Below are 16,247 nucleotides of genomic sequence, written 5' to 3' on the forward strand. Positions count from 1 at the left end.
CACGAAATAATATCGAGATTTTAAAACTGTGTGTAATATAAATCTGATCTTCAGTGTACAATAATAAATCACATATAATATGGAAAGATTAACACAATTTTTCCCTTAAAATGTGTACACCTTCTTTCTATATTTAATTCAGTGTGTCTCGAGTAATGGCAGCGATTGTTGTTTCAATGTTGCGCTGCTAAGCGGGAAAACAGGATAACAATCTACACGTATATAGGAAACTAAAACCCTCAATCTTTGCTCTTTGATTCTGGCCGTGGTCGGACACTCTGCACCTCATCTAAGACACATTCCAACAAATTGAATTACCGATACTACTTTGTGTACACCCTGTATAAAGTTTCTAATATATAAGTAAGAACCTGCAGTAGTAGCAAAACGCCATTTTTTCGTTTTTGCAAGAAATCGTGAATAAATGCTATTTATTATAATCATTGAACAAACCTTCCATTTTATGATTGCTTCTTAAGTTTTGTTTAGCTTCTATCTGATATACAAATCACACTGGTTGTTGTTGTTGTGGAGTGCAGCTCGCCTGTGAGATACGGAATGTAACACTTTCTACCGGAGGTGCCGTGTAAGGTTCACAATGCTAGAGGTCAAATAGAATGTGATGGGTAGTGGTGGCGTAGTATCTCTTATCCCGTCAAAAATAGTCGGATATAAAGCTTACAACCTTCTGTATGTCTATAATTTGTAATTTTCTTCGTTTTGATGTATTCTGGTTATTGATACTTTGTCATGCTTATTAATTAGTACTAGGGTGGTGCAAATGAAATGTCCATTTTGAGATCTGCTGGGAAAATCACTTCAGCAACACAACACAGGGATGGGCTAAAATCACACACTAACGTCATAAACTCAATGCACGTCCAGCAAATAGGATGGGGTACCGATACCCACACAATCAGGAGACAATGTGTTGTTGAACACGGAGTAGTCCCGCGTAGCGTAGTCGCTAACGCTATCATCTTTTGTTCGAGCGGTCCTGGATTCGATTCCCGGTGAAGACACTTGGTCCAAAAGGTGTAACAGCTTTTTCAGGCCAGCCATCCTGAGTGAGCTTTTTACATGAGTTTTCCTCATTCATACCAGGAAAATGCCGGGATGGTATCTAACAATAGTACCAGGCTGCTTCCTTCCTTTTCAATTCCCCGGACAGTGTGATCGCCGAGGGACGTCATCCCTCATGCGTATGACGGGCTAAAATAGCCATAGACGCTGAAAACCCAGAAACCTGATCTCTAACCTAATCTGTTGAATAGGGATTATGAAAGTGCACAATGGTGAACAACTATTTGTTACTGATTTTCCTTTATGAGTTCAAACTTGAACATTCTGCACAACAAGCCGCTAAAAATATTGATAGTACGTTTGGCCCAGGAATAGCGAATGAACGATCGGCTATATTTCATTCCGGTGACATAGCATTGCAAAATAGTACCTCCTCAGGAACACCGTGGAAGCGAACCCTCGGAGAAGTATTCCTGCCATCGCAAATGAGATAGGGATACACCATGCCTCTGTCGTTCGCAGCTCCATATAATCGGTAAGCTGAGAAAGTTTGAATCATTAATGTTGACACCGCTGAACAAGAATCACAGTCTGGAGGTGTGCACTTCCCTGATCGTAAGGAAAAAAATTAAAAATTTTCTGTATCGGATTGCCACTTTTAATGAAAAATGAATCTGCTATGAGAATTAATCGTAGACTGTCATGATAGTGGTTAAATCTTGATCAAGGTCGAGGACTGTTCCCAAACTTCCTGGAATTTGTTGTTCCTAGTATGATCTGAAGAGAAAATCAATAAGACATTAACAAACTTGAAGGGCTGTGAATAATATGGGCTGAAGATAAATGTTAGAAAGATAAAAGCCATGGTTATTGGAACGAAGGAGTCGGTGTCAAATATAGAAGTAGGAGGGGAGACAATGCAACAGTTGGCTAGTTTTCGATACTTGGGCAGTATTAGTGGGGGTATAACGTGCAAATGTGAAATAAAACCAAGGATAGGAATGGCGAAAGGAGGAAGAAACTACTATTTTGTGGGACCTTAAATAAAGAGTTGAGAAAAAGACACACAAAATGCTTCGTATGGAATATTGTACTGGATGGGTCAGAAACATGTACAGTCAGCAGCAAAAAACCTGCAGCATGAGCATGTAAGTTTATTGTGAAATGACGGTCTTTTGCTCCAAAATAAGTGTGCAGGGGAGGAAGCCGAGATTTCTCCTGGCGTGAATCGAGCTACTTAGACGTTATGTTGATTCCCTGGGCTGTTACGCGTAGTTTCACAATAAATTTACATACTCATGTTGCAGGTTTTTTGCTGCGGACTGTACATCATGCAAAAATGATGAAAAATGACTGGAAGCTTTCGAAATGCGGATGTGGAGAAGAATGGAAAGAATTAGCTGGGTCGAGCGGAAAACGGATGAGAGGGCGTTAGAAATGATGGGGGAGAAAAGAACAATTTTAGACATTAATAAAGAGAAACTGGTTGGGACATTAGCTAAGAAGGAACTGTATCATGAGGGACATGCTAGGGAGTATCGTGGCAGGAAAAAGAGGGAGAGGGCGAAGGAGCTTACAATTAATGGACGATATCAAAACAGAAAAATCGTACGTGAAGGTACAGAGATTAGCTGAAGACTGTGGAGCATCGAAGTTTCTCAACTGCGGCAAGCGACCTGCCGATAATGGCAGAATACCTTTGATGATGACGGGTATAGAGTTATTCATCATATATTTGTTGATCAATCGTTACAGTGCTGAACTCCATGAAATGTCCCGGAACTTCGCCCGCAATCATCCCTAAATGATCAAAAAACGTTGTGTCCTCATTTCCCATGACAATACATGGACAAATGTCGCTGAAAGGACGTTGTAGGCTCTCCATAAGTTGGAAGATGAAACCCTTCCTCATCCACCGTACTCTTTTCCACTGACTACCATCTTTTTCGGCATCTTGAGCACTTCTTGAGAGGGAAGACCTCCCCTCATAATCGGGCGTTGCAACTTACGGTTGAAGACTTCTTCACACCGCAGACACCACATTCTTTCACGCAATTGTTGGATGAACGATGGTACATGTGTGATTGCAGGATAGCTGCTACTTTGATTAACCAAGCATTGTAGTTTTTTAAAATTTTTATTTTAATGATGCACTTGGGACGGACCTACTATCATTCTCACCAAACTAATACCATTTACAATCCTTTATATATGAGATTAATGTGAGCTTTGGTAAATTGATGACAAAAAACTACAATGAATTTATATTATTTTTTGTACGTAGTATAAACTGCCATTTCCAAAGCTTATTTTGCCTGCCATTTTAGGGTGTTTTGTTTTGCCACAGCTACAGGTCTTTATATGTAAGAAACATGGTGTTATTGAGAGGCTGTATCAGTTCCAGACTTGTACAAGATGGAAGCCACATCAACAATGGTGGTGAAACCAGCTTTGCTCCTTTCCCCGCAAAATCAACACCCGGCTTTGGAGTCTTCAGGTTTTTCTTTTCCCCTTACTTTGAAAGCTTCTTTAAATTCTACACACTTTTTCCTCAAAATAGGACCAGATCTTGTAACAAAGAGGATTTAAGTCTGGATTGGTCGAGGGTCATTTTTCGATGATGGTGAACGTAATTTTGGTGCGACGAAACCACTCTTGCGTCGTCTTCGCCTTGTGAGTTGCTGCTGGGTCCTGTTAAAACGCCCAAGGCTTATTTTTGAACGTAGTGGTGCCAAGGGGTTTTACCACATTGTCGAGAATGTCCTTCTGGTACACTTTCGCTCCCGTTTTTACACCTTTTTGGCAAAAATAGATGTCAGTAGGACTCAGGTACGATATACCCAGCCAAACCATCGCTAATGCAGGGTGATGACCTCGCTGGACTTGAAGAAACTTGTTCACATGCTCCAACACTGGTTGTAGCATACACACTATAATTCTGTCTGTTGAGGTATTCTTCAACTGTGAAAATTTTCTCATCTGTGAACAAAATTTGTCAATGCTTGTTATCTGCGTACTGCTCCAGGAGCAACTTTAATCTGTCACGTCGCATTTTCATCAAGCGCTGATTTAACCGCTGGCCTGTCCTTTTAAGATAGGTATGCAATTCTGTGTCTTCACTGGTTACCCTTTTCATTGACGATCGCGACATGATCATTTGTAGAGATATGGGTTTCTGCTTACGGATCGGATTTCGAGCGATTCTTGTCCTCACTGCCTCAATGACACCTGGTGTCCTAACAGAGCGAGGTCTATCAGTGCGAGGCTTATCCTCGACAGAGGATGTTTCATTATATCGCTGAATGGTGCAATAAACGAATTTCTGTGTAATGTTCAGTTTCTGTGGTAACTTAAATATGGTTGTCCGACGGTGTCTGCACTTGGGTAGGGCCAAAACTGCAACACAATCTTCTTCCTTTCCCCACTCCATCTTCACATTTTTGGAACAAAACTGTGTAAATTAAATTACCATTTCCAAAATTTATTTTGCCACCATCTTCGGTGTTTTATTTCGCCACAGCTGCAGATCTATATATAAGAAACATGGTTTTATTAGGAAGCAGTGAGGTTTCTGATCTACAAGACATAAGCCACACTGGCAATAGCGGCGAAAGCAGTTTTATCCCCCACTTTGAAGGTATTCTTTAAATTCTGATGTAAGGTACAAATACGGTGTATTACAGGAAAAGTAACAATGAATTTACCATTGCATAATCGTACAGTGTATCCAGTTAATGCCTTACATACAGAAATTAATTTTACATATTCAGCAGAAAAAGTTCAAGCTACTTAAGAAGTCGAGGACAATTGAATGGCCAGTTTTCAGAAAGGAGTGAAGACCAACAAATAGGAAAATGACTTTTTGTACTCGACATTATTTCCAAGCTTTGCTCTACACATGAGTGGTATAGCGTCGTCAAGTTCTAATATAAACTTGTTGGTTATTAAATGAAAACTGTTCTGTCATTGCATTGATCATTTAAATCCATATCTTTCAAATAAAAGTGATATGTTGTTTTATCTTCCATAGTCCTGTTTATACTTTTAATGCTTAGACAGGAGTACCTATGGCACACAGCAAGGAAGTTCTCATGCCAAAAAATAGTTCATAGCAGACGCAGACGCTTACTCAAATCCAAGGTGGTCAAAAACTTGACCGATTAAAAATAATTTAATACTACCATTAATGGCTCGGTAAATACGTATCTGTGCCTATCGCAGTTGCTTTCATCCTGCAAACCTACAATAATATGCAAGAGGAAAATAATGGTCGAAGCGGGAAGAAGCTCCACAGCTTGTTAAAAAAGCCCAGACTCATGTGCAGGAAGATTATGCTGTGTTTTTGGTGAGATTGGAAGGGCATCGTGCATCACGAGCTGCTACCGCCGAGCAGAATGATAGACTTGGGCTTATACTGTCGACAATTTGCACCAGTGCACCTAGTAATTCAAAAGAAACGGCTGGAATGAGTCAATCAAAGGGTGACTACGTTGACAACTCCAGATTGCGATCGCATCCATCGGAATTTTAAAGAACTTGGCTGCGAGATTTTAATACATCCAACTTATAGCCCAGACCTGGTACCGTCATACTTATCATTAGTTTCTGTCTGTATAAAACTCCGTAAATGGTGTGGCTCCGCGTAGTGTAGTCGCTAACACTTTCCTCTATGGTGCGAACGGTGCCGGGTTGGATTACTGGTGGAGACAATCAGTCGGAAAGTTGTAAAAGCGCTTCCGCTTTTTCCACGCCGCTTCCTTTCCCAATTCTCCAGGTAGTGTGATCGCCGAGGAACGTCCTCCTGATACGTGCCAGCCTAAAATGGTCTTAGATGCTGAAATGTAATTCCTAATCCTAAACCTCGTGTCATAATTTTTTGTCCAGAAACTACAGAAGTTCTACAGCGACGGGATGGGGGTCTTGCCAGAAAAATGGCAAATGTTCATTGACTAAAATGGTGCATATTGCTTTCATAATAATATTTTAAAATCACAATAAATATATTCCTTATATTTATATTCACAATATATATGTAACTTCGATTCCCAAAGCTTCAATACTTTTAAGACAATCTATATAAAACAATGACACCATAGCCCATGCGGTATTGCACGACAAAGATTCGGTTCACCGTTCATTTTGTAGCATGTGTGAAGCTGCTCATTACAAATGTAATCGTTCAGTGATATATACTTATTATTCTTGTCTCAGAAGACACCCGCCTTTAACACATTAATTGTCATAATATGAGTGAAATTTGACTCAGTCTAGTTTAAGCTCGAGGCCTCGTATACTCTCCCCTATCTTTACCTTAGAAGCTGTGTGGAGTGGACTAACCATGCTGTAGAAATTTATGTGATCTCATGGGTGGCCTTTTGAATAAAATCCTGTAGTTGAATAACTCACGGACATGCAACAATAAAAAAGAGGGGTGTGCCACCATCGAAACATGAGCGAATTATACATTGGGTATCTTATTGTGCTGTTATAAATTATAACAAAACCAAGTTGTTTTTTCGCATGGCTCCTCTCATTTGTTTCTTCCTCAAAACTCGTCCTTAGTATTACGCTTTTTCTGTCCTAGAGGATCGCCGGACGAACTATTTTCAACTGCTCGGCATTTGCACCTGAGAAATTTTCATTCGAAAAATCGTTTGTAAATAAGCAACTCTCATTGCCATTGTAACGACAGAAACAATACATTTAAAAGTCATTAGAACCGTCAAAATTAACAACCTAATCAGAGGAAGCTACAACGTTTCAGCCGATCCGAATTTCGTATCAAAAACAGAAATAAATGACGAGCGCTAGAAAGAGCTCATTGTTATAATGCGCTCCTCAACAGTAATTTTTCCATTGACGTAAAGGTTGGCGCAGAGCCGACTTCCATATTTGGAATTTGAATTTTGCGCACGCGCGATATCTTGACTGAGTTGCAGGTGGGGAATGGGAAGTAAATAGGATGTCATTTCATAAGAATACTGTAACAGCCATAATAGACAATGCCAGCTAACAATGAAATGTCTCAACAATCGCTGACTTGTTTCGTAATAAGTACGACATAGAAAACACATTGTTCATCGCTTCAACAATGTCCATGGTAATTGTTAGTATTCTTACGAAATGACATCCTATTTACTTCCCATTCCTTACCCGCAACCCACTACAAGTTATCGCGCATACGCAATATTAAACTTTTAAATATAGAAATTGGCTCCGCACCACCCTATAGGAAAGAAACTTTGCTGTGAAATTGCTTGATGTATTTTCGTAATAAAATGCCGTGGCTCCCAGAGTTTTGTATGGCAAAGGAAAAGAAGCCTATGCTAATTGGCTACTGGTACTGGGCTAAGAAACCTAACCTATTCACTACATCCACCATGTTTACCAGATATAAGTACTTGTAGATTAAAATTTGAAAGCACAACCAAAAAAAGTTTTAATACAAAAAAAAAAAATGGTAACTTTTAATAAAAAAAATGAACTCGCATGTATATTTCTAAAAATAACTTTACTGTACAAATTGCCAGCAGCTACATTCAAAGGTACTATTTCTGCTTTGCTTTGCTTCGCTCCATTTTGCTTAACGTCCTAAAAACCTGTTTTCTTAATTCTTTTTGTCTTCTTAATTTCCGTAATTCTTCCTTCTCCATCTCCTTTTTGTGTTCTTCAATTCGTTTTACCATTGCTTCCTTTAGTTTCTCTTCTTTTTTCTTATACGTCGTTTTCAGCATTTTCATCAAAGATGCAACCTGGAAACGACGAAGTTTACGCATTAGATACATCAAATAATACTTATAGGAATAAAAACATATCATATTGTTTTCATACCATTTGATGACGATGATGAAGTGTTTAGTAAATGTTTATTTTTCTATTTTTGCGGCTAATCAATTCAGTGAACATAACATACTGACTTATTTGTAATGTATCTTCAACACGTATTTTGTTTTAAGCCTATATTTCAATTGAACTATTGGTCAATCTTCCTCAGGGCAAAGGGCATTATTTTTTCTATGCAGATCTTCACACAGTTGTTTACGTTATGCGTCCTTATATGAGGTATTTTGAAGTATTTACAAACATTTTTTTTCTATGTCTTACCAGTTAAGAGCTCTTTTAATATTTGAATAAACTCAACTATTTTTGCTTTAAGGAGACACGCAATGCGATCTTCTTGCACTTACCTTCATTATGTCTACCAACCAATGAGCGCTTCAAATTTCTAGTAGTTTTTAGTTTAATTTATTCATTTAAAGTAAAGTTTATTATTATTATTTTGTTTATAATCTCGTGTCAATATATACGATTTTTGTGCAATGTAAAGAAAATCTTCTCTGAGGGTTTCCAATTATTCCCACAGCAAGGAGCTGAAATCGATCAATAATGAAAGGTGAACTTATCTCCAATTTATATACACAGGTTGGGTAAAAAGTGGCAACACTGTTCTCACGTCAAAGGTCCGTGTGTCTCAGCATTACAAGAGTTCCGTACTTGATAAGGAAATGTGAACGGACGAAGTGTGGCTAGTGGTAACGACTGTGAGTTATTCAGTCAAAAACAGCAGTGCCGTGAAGCAGAGAATGAATGGAAGCGACATGACAGTGTCTCGGAAAGACGAACAACGTGTGTGAATTACGATTGAAATAGCACGTGGGCGCAGTACACAATGTTCTCACAGATTTTGTGACGATCTGCTCTCCAAAATGGAGGCACCACTTCGCGGAAAGCATTACGACAGAAAAGAAGCCACAATCCGTGGCATATAACGATCCCTTCAGGATATCGACAAAGATTAACACGCTCAAGGTGTACGACGCTTTCCACCGTGTGGCTAAGGTGATACGAGATGGAATGCGATTACATTGAGAGAATGTAACAAGTGTTATTTTGTGCAAAAAGCTACGTACGAATTATAATAATGTTGCCATTACTTTTTACCCACGCTTTGTAATATTACGCGTTAAAAAAAATGTCTAGAAAACATAACATGCATTATATAAAAGTAACCAAGAACGTTCTGTCGCTTTTTTACCCACCACCTTCGAACATTGACATGTCACCTGAAGGATCAAAAATAGTCCCCATCAGCATCGACGACCTTCTGCCAACGTTCTGGAAGGCCATGGATTCCATATCGCGGTAGGACATGGTGGGCCGTGAAGCGAAGAAGGTATCAAGTGCATTTTGCACCTCTACTAGGGAGTTGAACTAGCGCTCTGTAAGGTGATTTTCCAAGGAATGGAACACATGATGATCGGGTGGTGCAATGTTCGGGGAGTATGGCGGATGCAATAGTGTTTCGCATCTAAGGCGTAGAATGGTGTCCCGGGTCATCCTAGCCAGATGGTGCTTAGCGTTGTCCTGTAACAAAATATTCAGAAGTGCTGGCTCTAGAGTTTTGAGTTTTTCTTGAACACGGCTCAACTGCTGACAGTATATAGTTGCATTGATGCTCTGATCAGCTGGTAGATCCCGATGGATGATGCCGCGAGTAGTCTACCAAACACACAGGAGGACCTTCTGGCGCAGTGCTGGTTTCGGTTGTTTTGGAACCGGTTCATGGGATGCTAACCAAAGATGATGGTTCCGTGGAGCTTCGTACAAGACCCACTACTCATTACATGTCAACATCCTATCCAGAAATGGCGCCTTTCTCAGACGAGACAGCAAAGTAACACAGGTGTCTGCTCGCATTGCCTTCTGGCCCGGAATCAAATCAAGTGGGACCCAACTTGTAGTGCTTCCCAAGTTGATGAAGGTGCTCCCGAATGGTTTCTCAACTCACACTGAATTGTGATCCCAGTTCCCCACATGTCTGGCCACTGTTCGCCTCAATTGCTGCCTGAAGATCTTCATTTTGTCTTCGTTGTTCTTCCAGTACGTGGTGCGTCTTCGAGTGTTTCGTCACCGTCCTTAAACTTGTTAAACCACCGCTGCACTGACCGCGTAGTCACGACACCCCTTACCAAAGGCCTGGCATATCTTCCGCCTTGCTGCAGCGGAATTTGACCTCAGTTTGAACTCGTATAGCATACACGCTCTTATGACGCTCCGTGGAGGCCCCATGTTTACTCTGTTCTTACGCAAGTTCATGGTGTAACTGACCTGCCACAACCAGGTAGATGTTGGATATACCCAGACCAACAACTGACCTTCGCCTTATATCCATTCGCAATGGTATGAGGGCCAATTGAACACAAATCTCCACAAAAAGCGACAGAACTTTCTTGGTTACCTTTATAATTGGAGTTGATATTAGTCAGTGATAAAGATGAATTGATTCCGCTTTGGGGTAAAAAGAAAAATTTATAAAGGATAGAATTTTCATGAAGGACGCTGTATCTTTCTTTAAGGCTTGAAGTCTGAGATTAACATCAGTCAGGGGAAAGGCTTCAGTCCATCTCCAACTTTGAAGAACATGATTCAAAGCAATTTCTGGTGCATATATATATATATATATATCGGGTGTTCTAAAAATGGCGCCCAAGGACTATTCTACAAGTCAAAATAAAGTAAAAAATATATATAATTTTATTCCTTTCAGGTCCTCGTCTGGAGACGCAAATTGCACTATGTGGGAAGGTTGCAGCTAAAGAACCACAGAGAAGATCTACCAATTTATCAAACAGTTATATTGATTCCCTCCAGTTGGAAGTTTTTAAAGTTGATATATGTTGAAAGCAGCATCGCTTATTAGCATAACAATGGATGTAACTGCTTGATGAATTCGTAGAGCAATGTTAATGGTTCCAAGTTAATCTGCGATGTTGCCACATAGTGAAATTTTGATTCCCTATAGCGCCTAAAGGAGGCCGCGGAGGCTATGCCATTATATAGGATTTTCGCTTTATTTTGACCTAAAGAACAACATTCGGTTGTTCGTGAGCGCCATTTTTAGAATATCCAATATATATATTTCATATAAATTGCGTATGTTTCCTTGGAGGCTTAATAATTACTTTTATTAGTTGGTGGTGAAAATTGTAACATAGCAAAAATATATACACATAATAAAGGCACAGCAAAAATATATAAGCTACTTTTCAACATAATCGCCAAGTCTTTTAACACGTTTCTCCCATCGTGGTACAAACATCACACGTGTTGGTGACGACGTCTCTTGGCGATCACACTACGGATTGAAGTGGGGAAGAAAGAAAGAAAGAGGTTTGGGATCTTTATGTCAGGTGCCACACCCAACTTGATTTGCCTGTGTGAAGGAGGAAAAACCAGGAACATCATCACTCAAGGCAGCTGGCCTGAAAAGACTCTTCATCTTTTCGACCAAGTGTCCCCAATGGATATCGAACCTGGCACCGTTTGCACCAAATGCTAGAGCCACACCGTAGCATTTTCTCGCTTCATGCTGTCACTGGACGTCCAGCACGTGGCAAATCCACAAGATTCACATGTCCCACCTGGAAACTTTAGTTCGCTCCATACAGTCTTTCCCATTATGCACACCATTTCCCTGTGAATTTCATTTGCATTTTGACCCTTTGCCTTTAAATAAATAAAATTTAAAAAAAAACTCTGATTTTCACAAGTAGCCGACTGTAACACACACGTCTTTTTTGCTCAGTAAGCAAACAACTGCCGAGTGTGAACTTCAAAGTATGTCTTTCAATTTCACGTCCCAGATCACTATAGTACTGCGTGGAAAAAAATAAAAATAAAAAAGATCGCTGTGTATTACTTATTGATATCCCTTGCTGATTTAAATATACGCTTTAAAGTATTTCTGAGAATTAGGCTACACTAGGAGAAAACAGACAGATAATGGCAATCTTTAAAATGTGGTGCTATAGAAGAACGTTGAAAATTATGTGGATGAATAAGGTAAAGAAAATGTTGGAAATGATAGAACAAATGAATATATCAAAAATGATTTCGGAAAAAAAAAGACAGATTATGAGACAAGAAGAAAGTATGTATGGAGGGAATGTTAGAAGGAAAAATTCAAGGTGAAGGTTGGAACTTAAATATATATAAAGTAAGTATATATATAAGTAAAATAATACAGGATATAGGAAAAAAAATACACGAAAATGAAATATCTGTTTCATAATAAAGAGATATCCAAAACTAAGTGAAACCAATCGTATGATTGTTGACCAAAGGAAAAGGCTAAACTGTATTTCCGTCATGATTTAGTTTTTGCTATTAAGATTTAATGTATGTAAAAATTATGGTTACATACTGATATATGTAATATATATATTTTAGGAAATTTAATATTTCCAGATCTCTATATTATTTATCAACATTATGAAAGTTAATATGATTGTATTGTAAGAGATTTTATTATTATTCTACAGTAAACCCTAGTTAACACGAATCACAAGGGACCGCAAGTTCACCAGAATCAAGAGTTCGTGTTAAAAAAAAAAAAAAAAAAAAAAAAAAAAAAAAAAAAAAATCGTGTTAACCGAATGACCCAAATGTTATTTTTGGAACACAGTTTTTTTTATATATATATATACACACACGCACTACAGTATATTATGCATGTCGTCATAAAAAAAATACAGTATCTGTATTCTTATTTTGGAAGATTGTGTTATCGCATACATCAATCCTCTTTATAGCATCAGTTTGCAACATTACAGAAAATCAATCCACTTGAGAAAAATATACTACAATAATAATGTAAGTGTACTGTAACTTGAAAAAATGTACCCACAGATCATTTTCTGCTGAAAAATTCCTGTATATTGCGGTGTCTTAGACGGGAACGAAAATGTCTGGTAACTTCACGGCCAACTGTACTCATGGGTTCCGCAAAAGTCGCTGAAAACTAGGATTTTTTTAGTTTTGTTTGCAGCAGATCTATACTTATCTGCTTCCTCTTCGCTATGACTCCTTTCGTACTGGCTCACTTCTGAACAACAGAAAAGCACGTCTGAACACAAAACTGCACTTATTATTACCGTATTCGCTCGAAAAATGTTCTCACCCTAACTTTAGAGGTGAAATTTAGTAGAAAAAATAACCTAAATATTGTTCACACCCGAAAAGTCAAGTGGTGGAAACAGCGAGCTTAAAACACGTTCGCGAACTCCAATTCTTGGAATTTTCACGCAAAAAATCCAGGCCAAGTTATAAAATTCGCAACTCTGCTGATAATGGAAAATTAAATATTTATGACTGCTATCACCAAGTTGCAGCCACAGGGGTGGGTAGAGGAATTATTTTGTATTGTGTTGTCGCCAACTCGTCTGCCAAACAGCTGTAGTGTTATGTGCTTGGAGGGAGGAAAGAATTGACAGCTCGTAAGAAAGTAAACAAATATGCGTTTCTCGTTTCTCTCTTATTTACTAGGCAATTTTCTTCAGTATAAATACTGTATTGCAAAAATTGATCGGGAGTAAAATCTGAAGGGAAAAAACTCGAGAAAAAAAGAAAGAAAGAAACGTTGAAAGTTCGTGTTAAATGAAACACTTTAATGACGCAACGGACTAAAAATCAGTTCGTAATTCGTGCTAACCGAAATTCATGTTAACTGATACAACTTCCTGTAAGATAACGTACATCGCTGCCGGGACCGAAATTTTGTTCATGTTGATCGAGTGTTCGGCTCAAGCGAGTTCGTGTTAAGGGGGGTTTACTGTAATTTTTCAAATCTTTAATATATATCCAATCTTATTTTTAAAAGCTGAATCCTCCTTTCTGCTATCACAAAAATGGTTTGTTGGTAATTATTGTTATACAGAATTTGATACGTACCTTTTGCTCATGAGGTTCTCGAACGACTGCAATTCTCTGGCTTTCTAGGCTCTTCTTCTTATTGGTTGGTGGTAATTTCGGTTTATCTCGATAAGGTAACTGACTCTGAAGTGCTTTCGGAATCACCAATGGACGGAAGACTTTCGGCTCTCTTTCAATTGGCTGAAATAAAAGCAAAAAACAAATATAGTATTATTTTCTTACTCGCTTTTTTTATACAGTGGAGTCCCGATTATCCGAGTTTCGATTAACCGAGGTTCCGTGTTATCCGAGCTAATACAAACAAAAATTAAAAAAAAAAAAAAAAAAAAAAAAACTGGTCCGATACAATGATAAGAAGTTTACAGCCTTTTGTTTCAGCAACAAAGCAAACATAAAGCTGACGTAAAAATGACGACTCCGCCCGAGATTGCCATAAGTAAGCTAGGGAACTTTAATTGTTGCGTGTCTTGAGTTTCAGTTTGAGAAGGCAGTGTTCTATGTCGAACAGCAAATCGACAAAGCCTCAGCTGGCATTATGATGTTGATTCATCTGTGCAATACAGCGGCCAAAAACGAGACATCTTAATGAAGAAGAAGATTATGATACTTTTTTTTCTTTAAAAAAAAATGGGGGTCTATGTGTATGCTAAACATTATTTTATTTGTGTTGTGTTTAACTTACGTACATATCAATGTCCAACCGCATTTTATTTACTGTATTATGGCTAATTCCCTATCTACATATATATGTATAACTATATGTACTGTACTGGATGTCCAATAAAAATAATAAATACAATAACAATGAAAAATCTAATAAAAGAGAAATAATCATAAACAACAATAATAAATACTGTACAAAATTTTCTATGTATCCATCCGTATTAACCGAGATTTTGCTTATCCGAGTTAGATCTGGTCCACATTAGCTCGGATAATCGAGACTCTACTGTACTCGTCATTTTGTTTTTAAACATTAACATGTACAGCAGCCGGGAAAGAATATGTTTATCTCATTGATTGATTTGAAATTTCATATCCTGTTTAACACTGAGACAAATGAGACTAAAACTACAACTTAACGTGGGATCAGAACCACATGAGTTCCCACCAGGAATCGAAGCCAGGTCTCCGCTAAAATAGCCATGAAGGAGTTCGTGTCCGTCTAAAGTACGTTCTCCAGTAAATATTGCAAGCGACGTTGTTCTAGACATCGCCATCAAATTCCCACAGAGTAACTTAAGAAGGAATTAATCAATATTACTTTAACTACTTGCAAAAATAAAATAAACCTTACATAAGAAAAAACATTAAAACTGAAATAAAATTTCTCTAGTTTTATGTATCCAGGAATGATTACTAAAGAGAATGTTTATCAAAGAACTGGTGGAAGGAAACGGAAGAACTCCGAGAAAATGCATGACACGATATTGCAAATTCGTGTGACCGGGAATCGAACCAAGGACTCCTAACTAACCAACCACTGGCGTGACAGTTCTTCGTGATCCTGAGCCGCTCCAACGCCATCTGTCAGCAACTGTCTGAACTACGTCCATCCTAGCGACAAACACTTGGACACTGCGTTGCGTCGCCCTATCTTTAGCAGGAGTTTCTGGGTCTAGCAGCCGTCGAGTATTTTATTCAGCCTCTTCAGTTAGCTTCACAACGCTAGGTGAAAGCAGATAAGTGGGATGCACCAGCCTGGTATCGAACCCAGGACACGTGAATGTGAGTTCAACACTCTAACCTCTAGACTACGGAGCCCACAACGACTCTTCATACCATGAACTAAATTAAGACTGGAAATTGATTAAGAAATTCAATATCAGACACTGAAACATCCTCCACAATTTCTTCCGTCAGTCAGTGGGAATAAAATCTGCACAGCAACACTGAAAGTATTACCCCAAAATATATATATAATATGAAGTTTCCGGTGCTTTTAAAAAATAATCTTCTTTCCTTCTAGTTATGTATTGCTGACTCAGTTTACTCAGTTTTATAGTGATCACTTTCTAATTAGTTTCTTTAATTCCTATTTACTACAATGAAAGACAATAGGAAGACTGTTATAAGGTCTCACTGGGAATCACAATGGAATAAAAGTATACGCACTCGCTGCATTGAATTAGGATTATGAATACTAGTCAATATATTTCGAACAATACCTTACGTCCATCATCAGGAAACGAAAGTTAAAATGAAAATCATATTAAGGTTATTAAACATGATTTTATCGGAATAATTAAGAAAAACATTAAAATGGTTGGAATATAGCGTGCCTTGACTGTTGATTCACAATAAATACGGTGCGGTCAAAGCGGTCAAGATACGTTTCACTGCAGTCACTGTATTATTTTTAGTTATTGCTTGTTTATTACTTGTTTAACGCAATTAAAGTAAGACTATTATTTAAGATAATACTAACTTTGTGTGTTCCAGCAGTTATTAGCAAATTCTAGTCTTAAACTTAAATTCAATATTTCCGGTGCACATCTCCAACTTTCTTCTTC

The 16,247-nt window shown here is 38.3% G+C and overlaps 1 protein-coding gene across 1 annotated transcript in view; it reads right to left on the reverse strand.

The window, feature by feature from the left end:
- Window positions 1–7,515: 7,515 nt before the first annotated feature.
- The window catches only part of LOC145686739 (ribosome biogenesis protein BMS1 homolog), a 67,352-nt gene continuing 58,620 nt past the window's right edge, over window positions 7,516–16,247 (reverse strand). The window contains exons 19-20 of the mRNA XM_081760363.1: window positions 13,753–13,914; window positions 7,516–7,775 (exon numbers count right to left, since the gene is read on the reverse strand). Of these exons, the coding sequence (XP_081616489.1) occupies window positions 7,572–7,775; window positions 13,753–13,914 (366 nt within the window). The 3' untranslated portion in view covers window positions 7,516–7,571. The remainder of the gene's footprint in view (window positions 7,776–13,752; window positions 13,915–16,247) is intronic.

The sequence above is a fragment of the Thermobia domestica genome, chromosome 5 (genome assembly GCF_964235325.1).
Source record: "Thermobia domestica chromosome 5, izTheDome1.hap1.1, whole genome shotgun sequence".
In the NCBI taxonomy this organism is placed as follows: Eukaryota; Metazoa; Arthropoda; class Insecta; order Zygentoma; family Lepismatidae; genus Thermobia; species Thermobia domestica.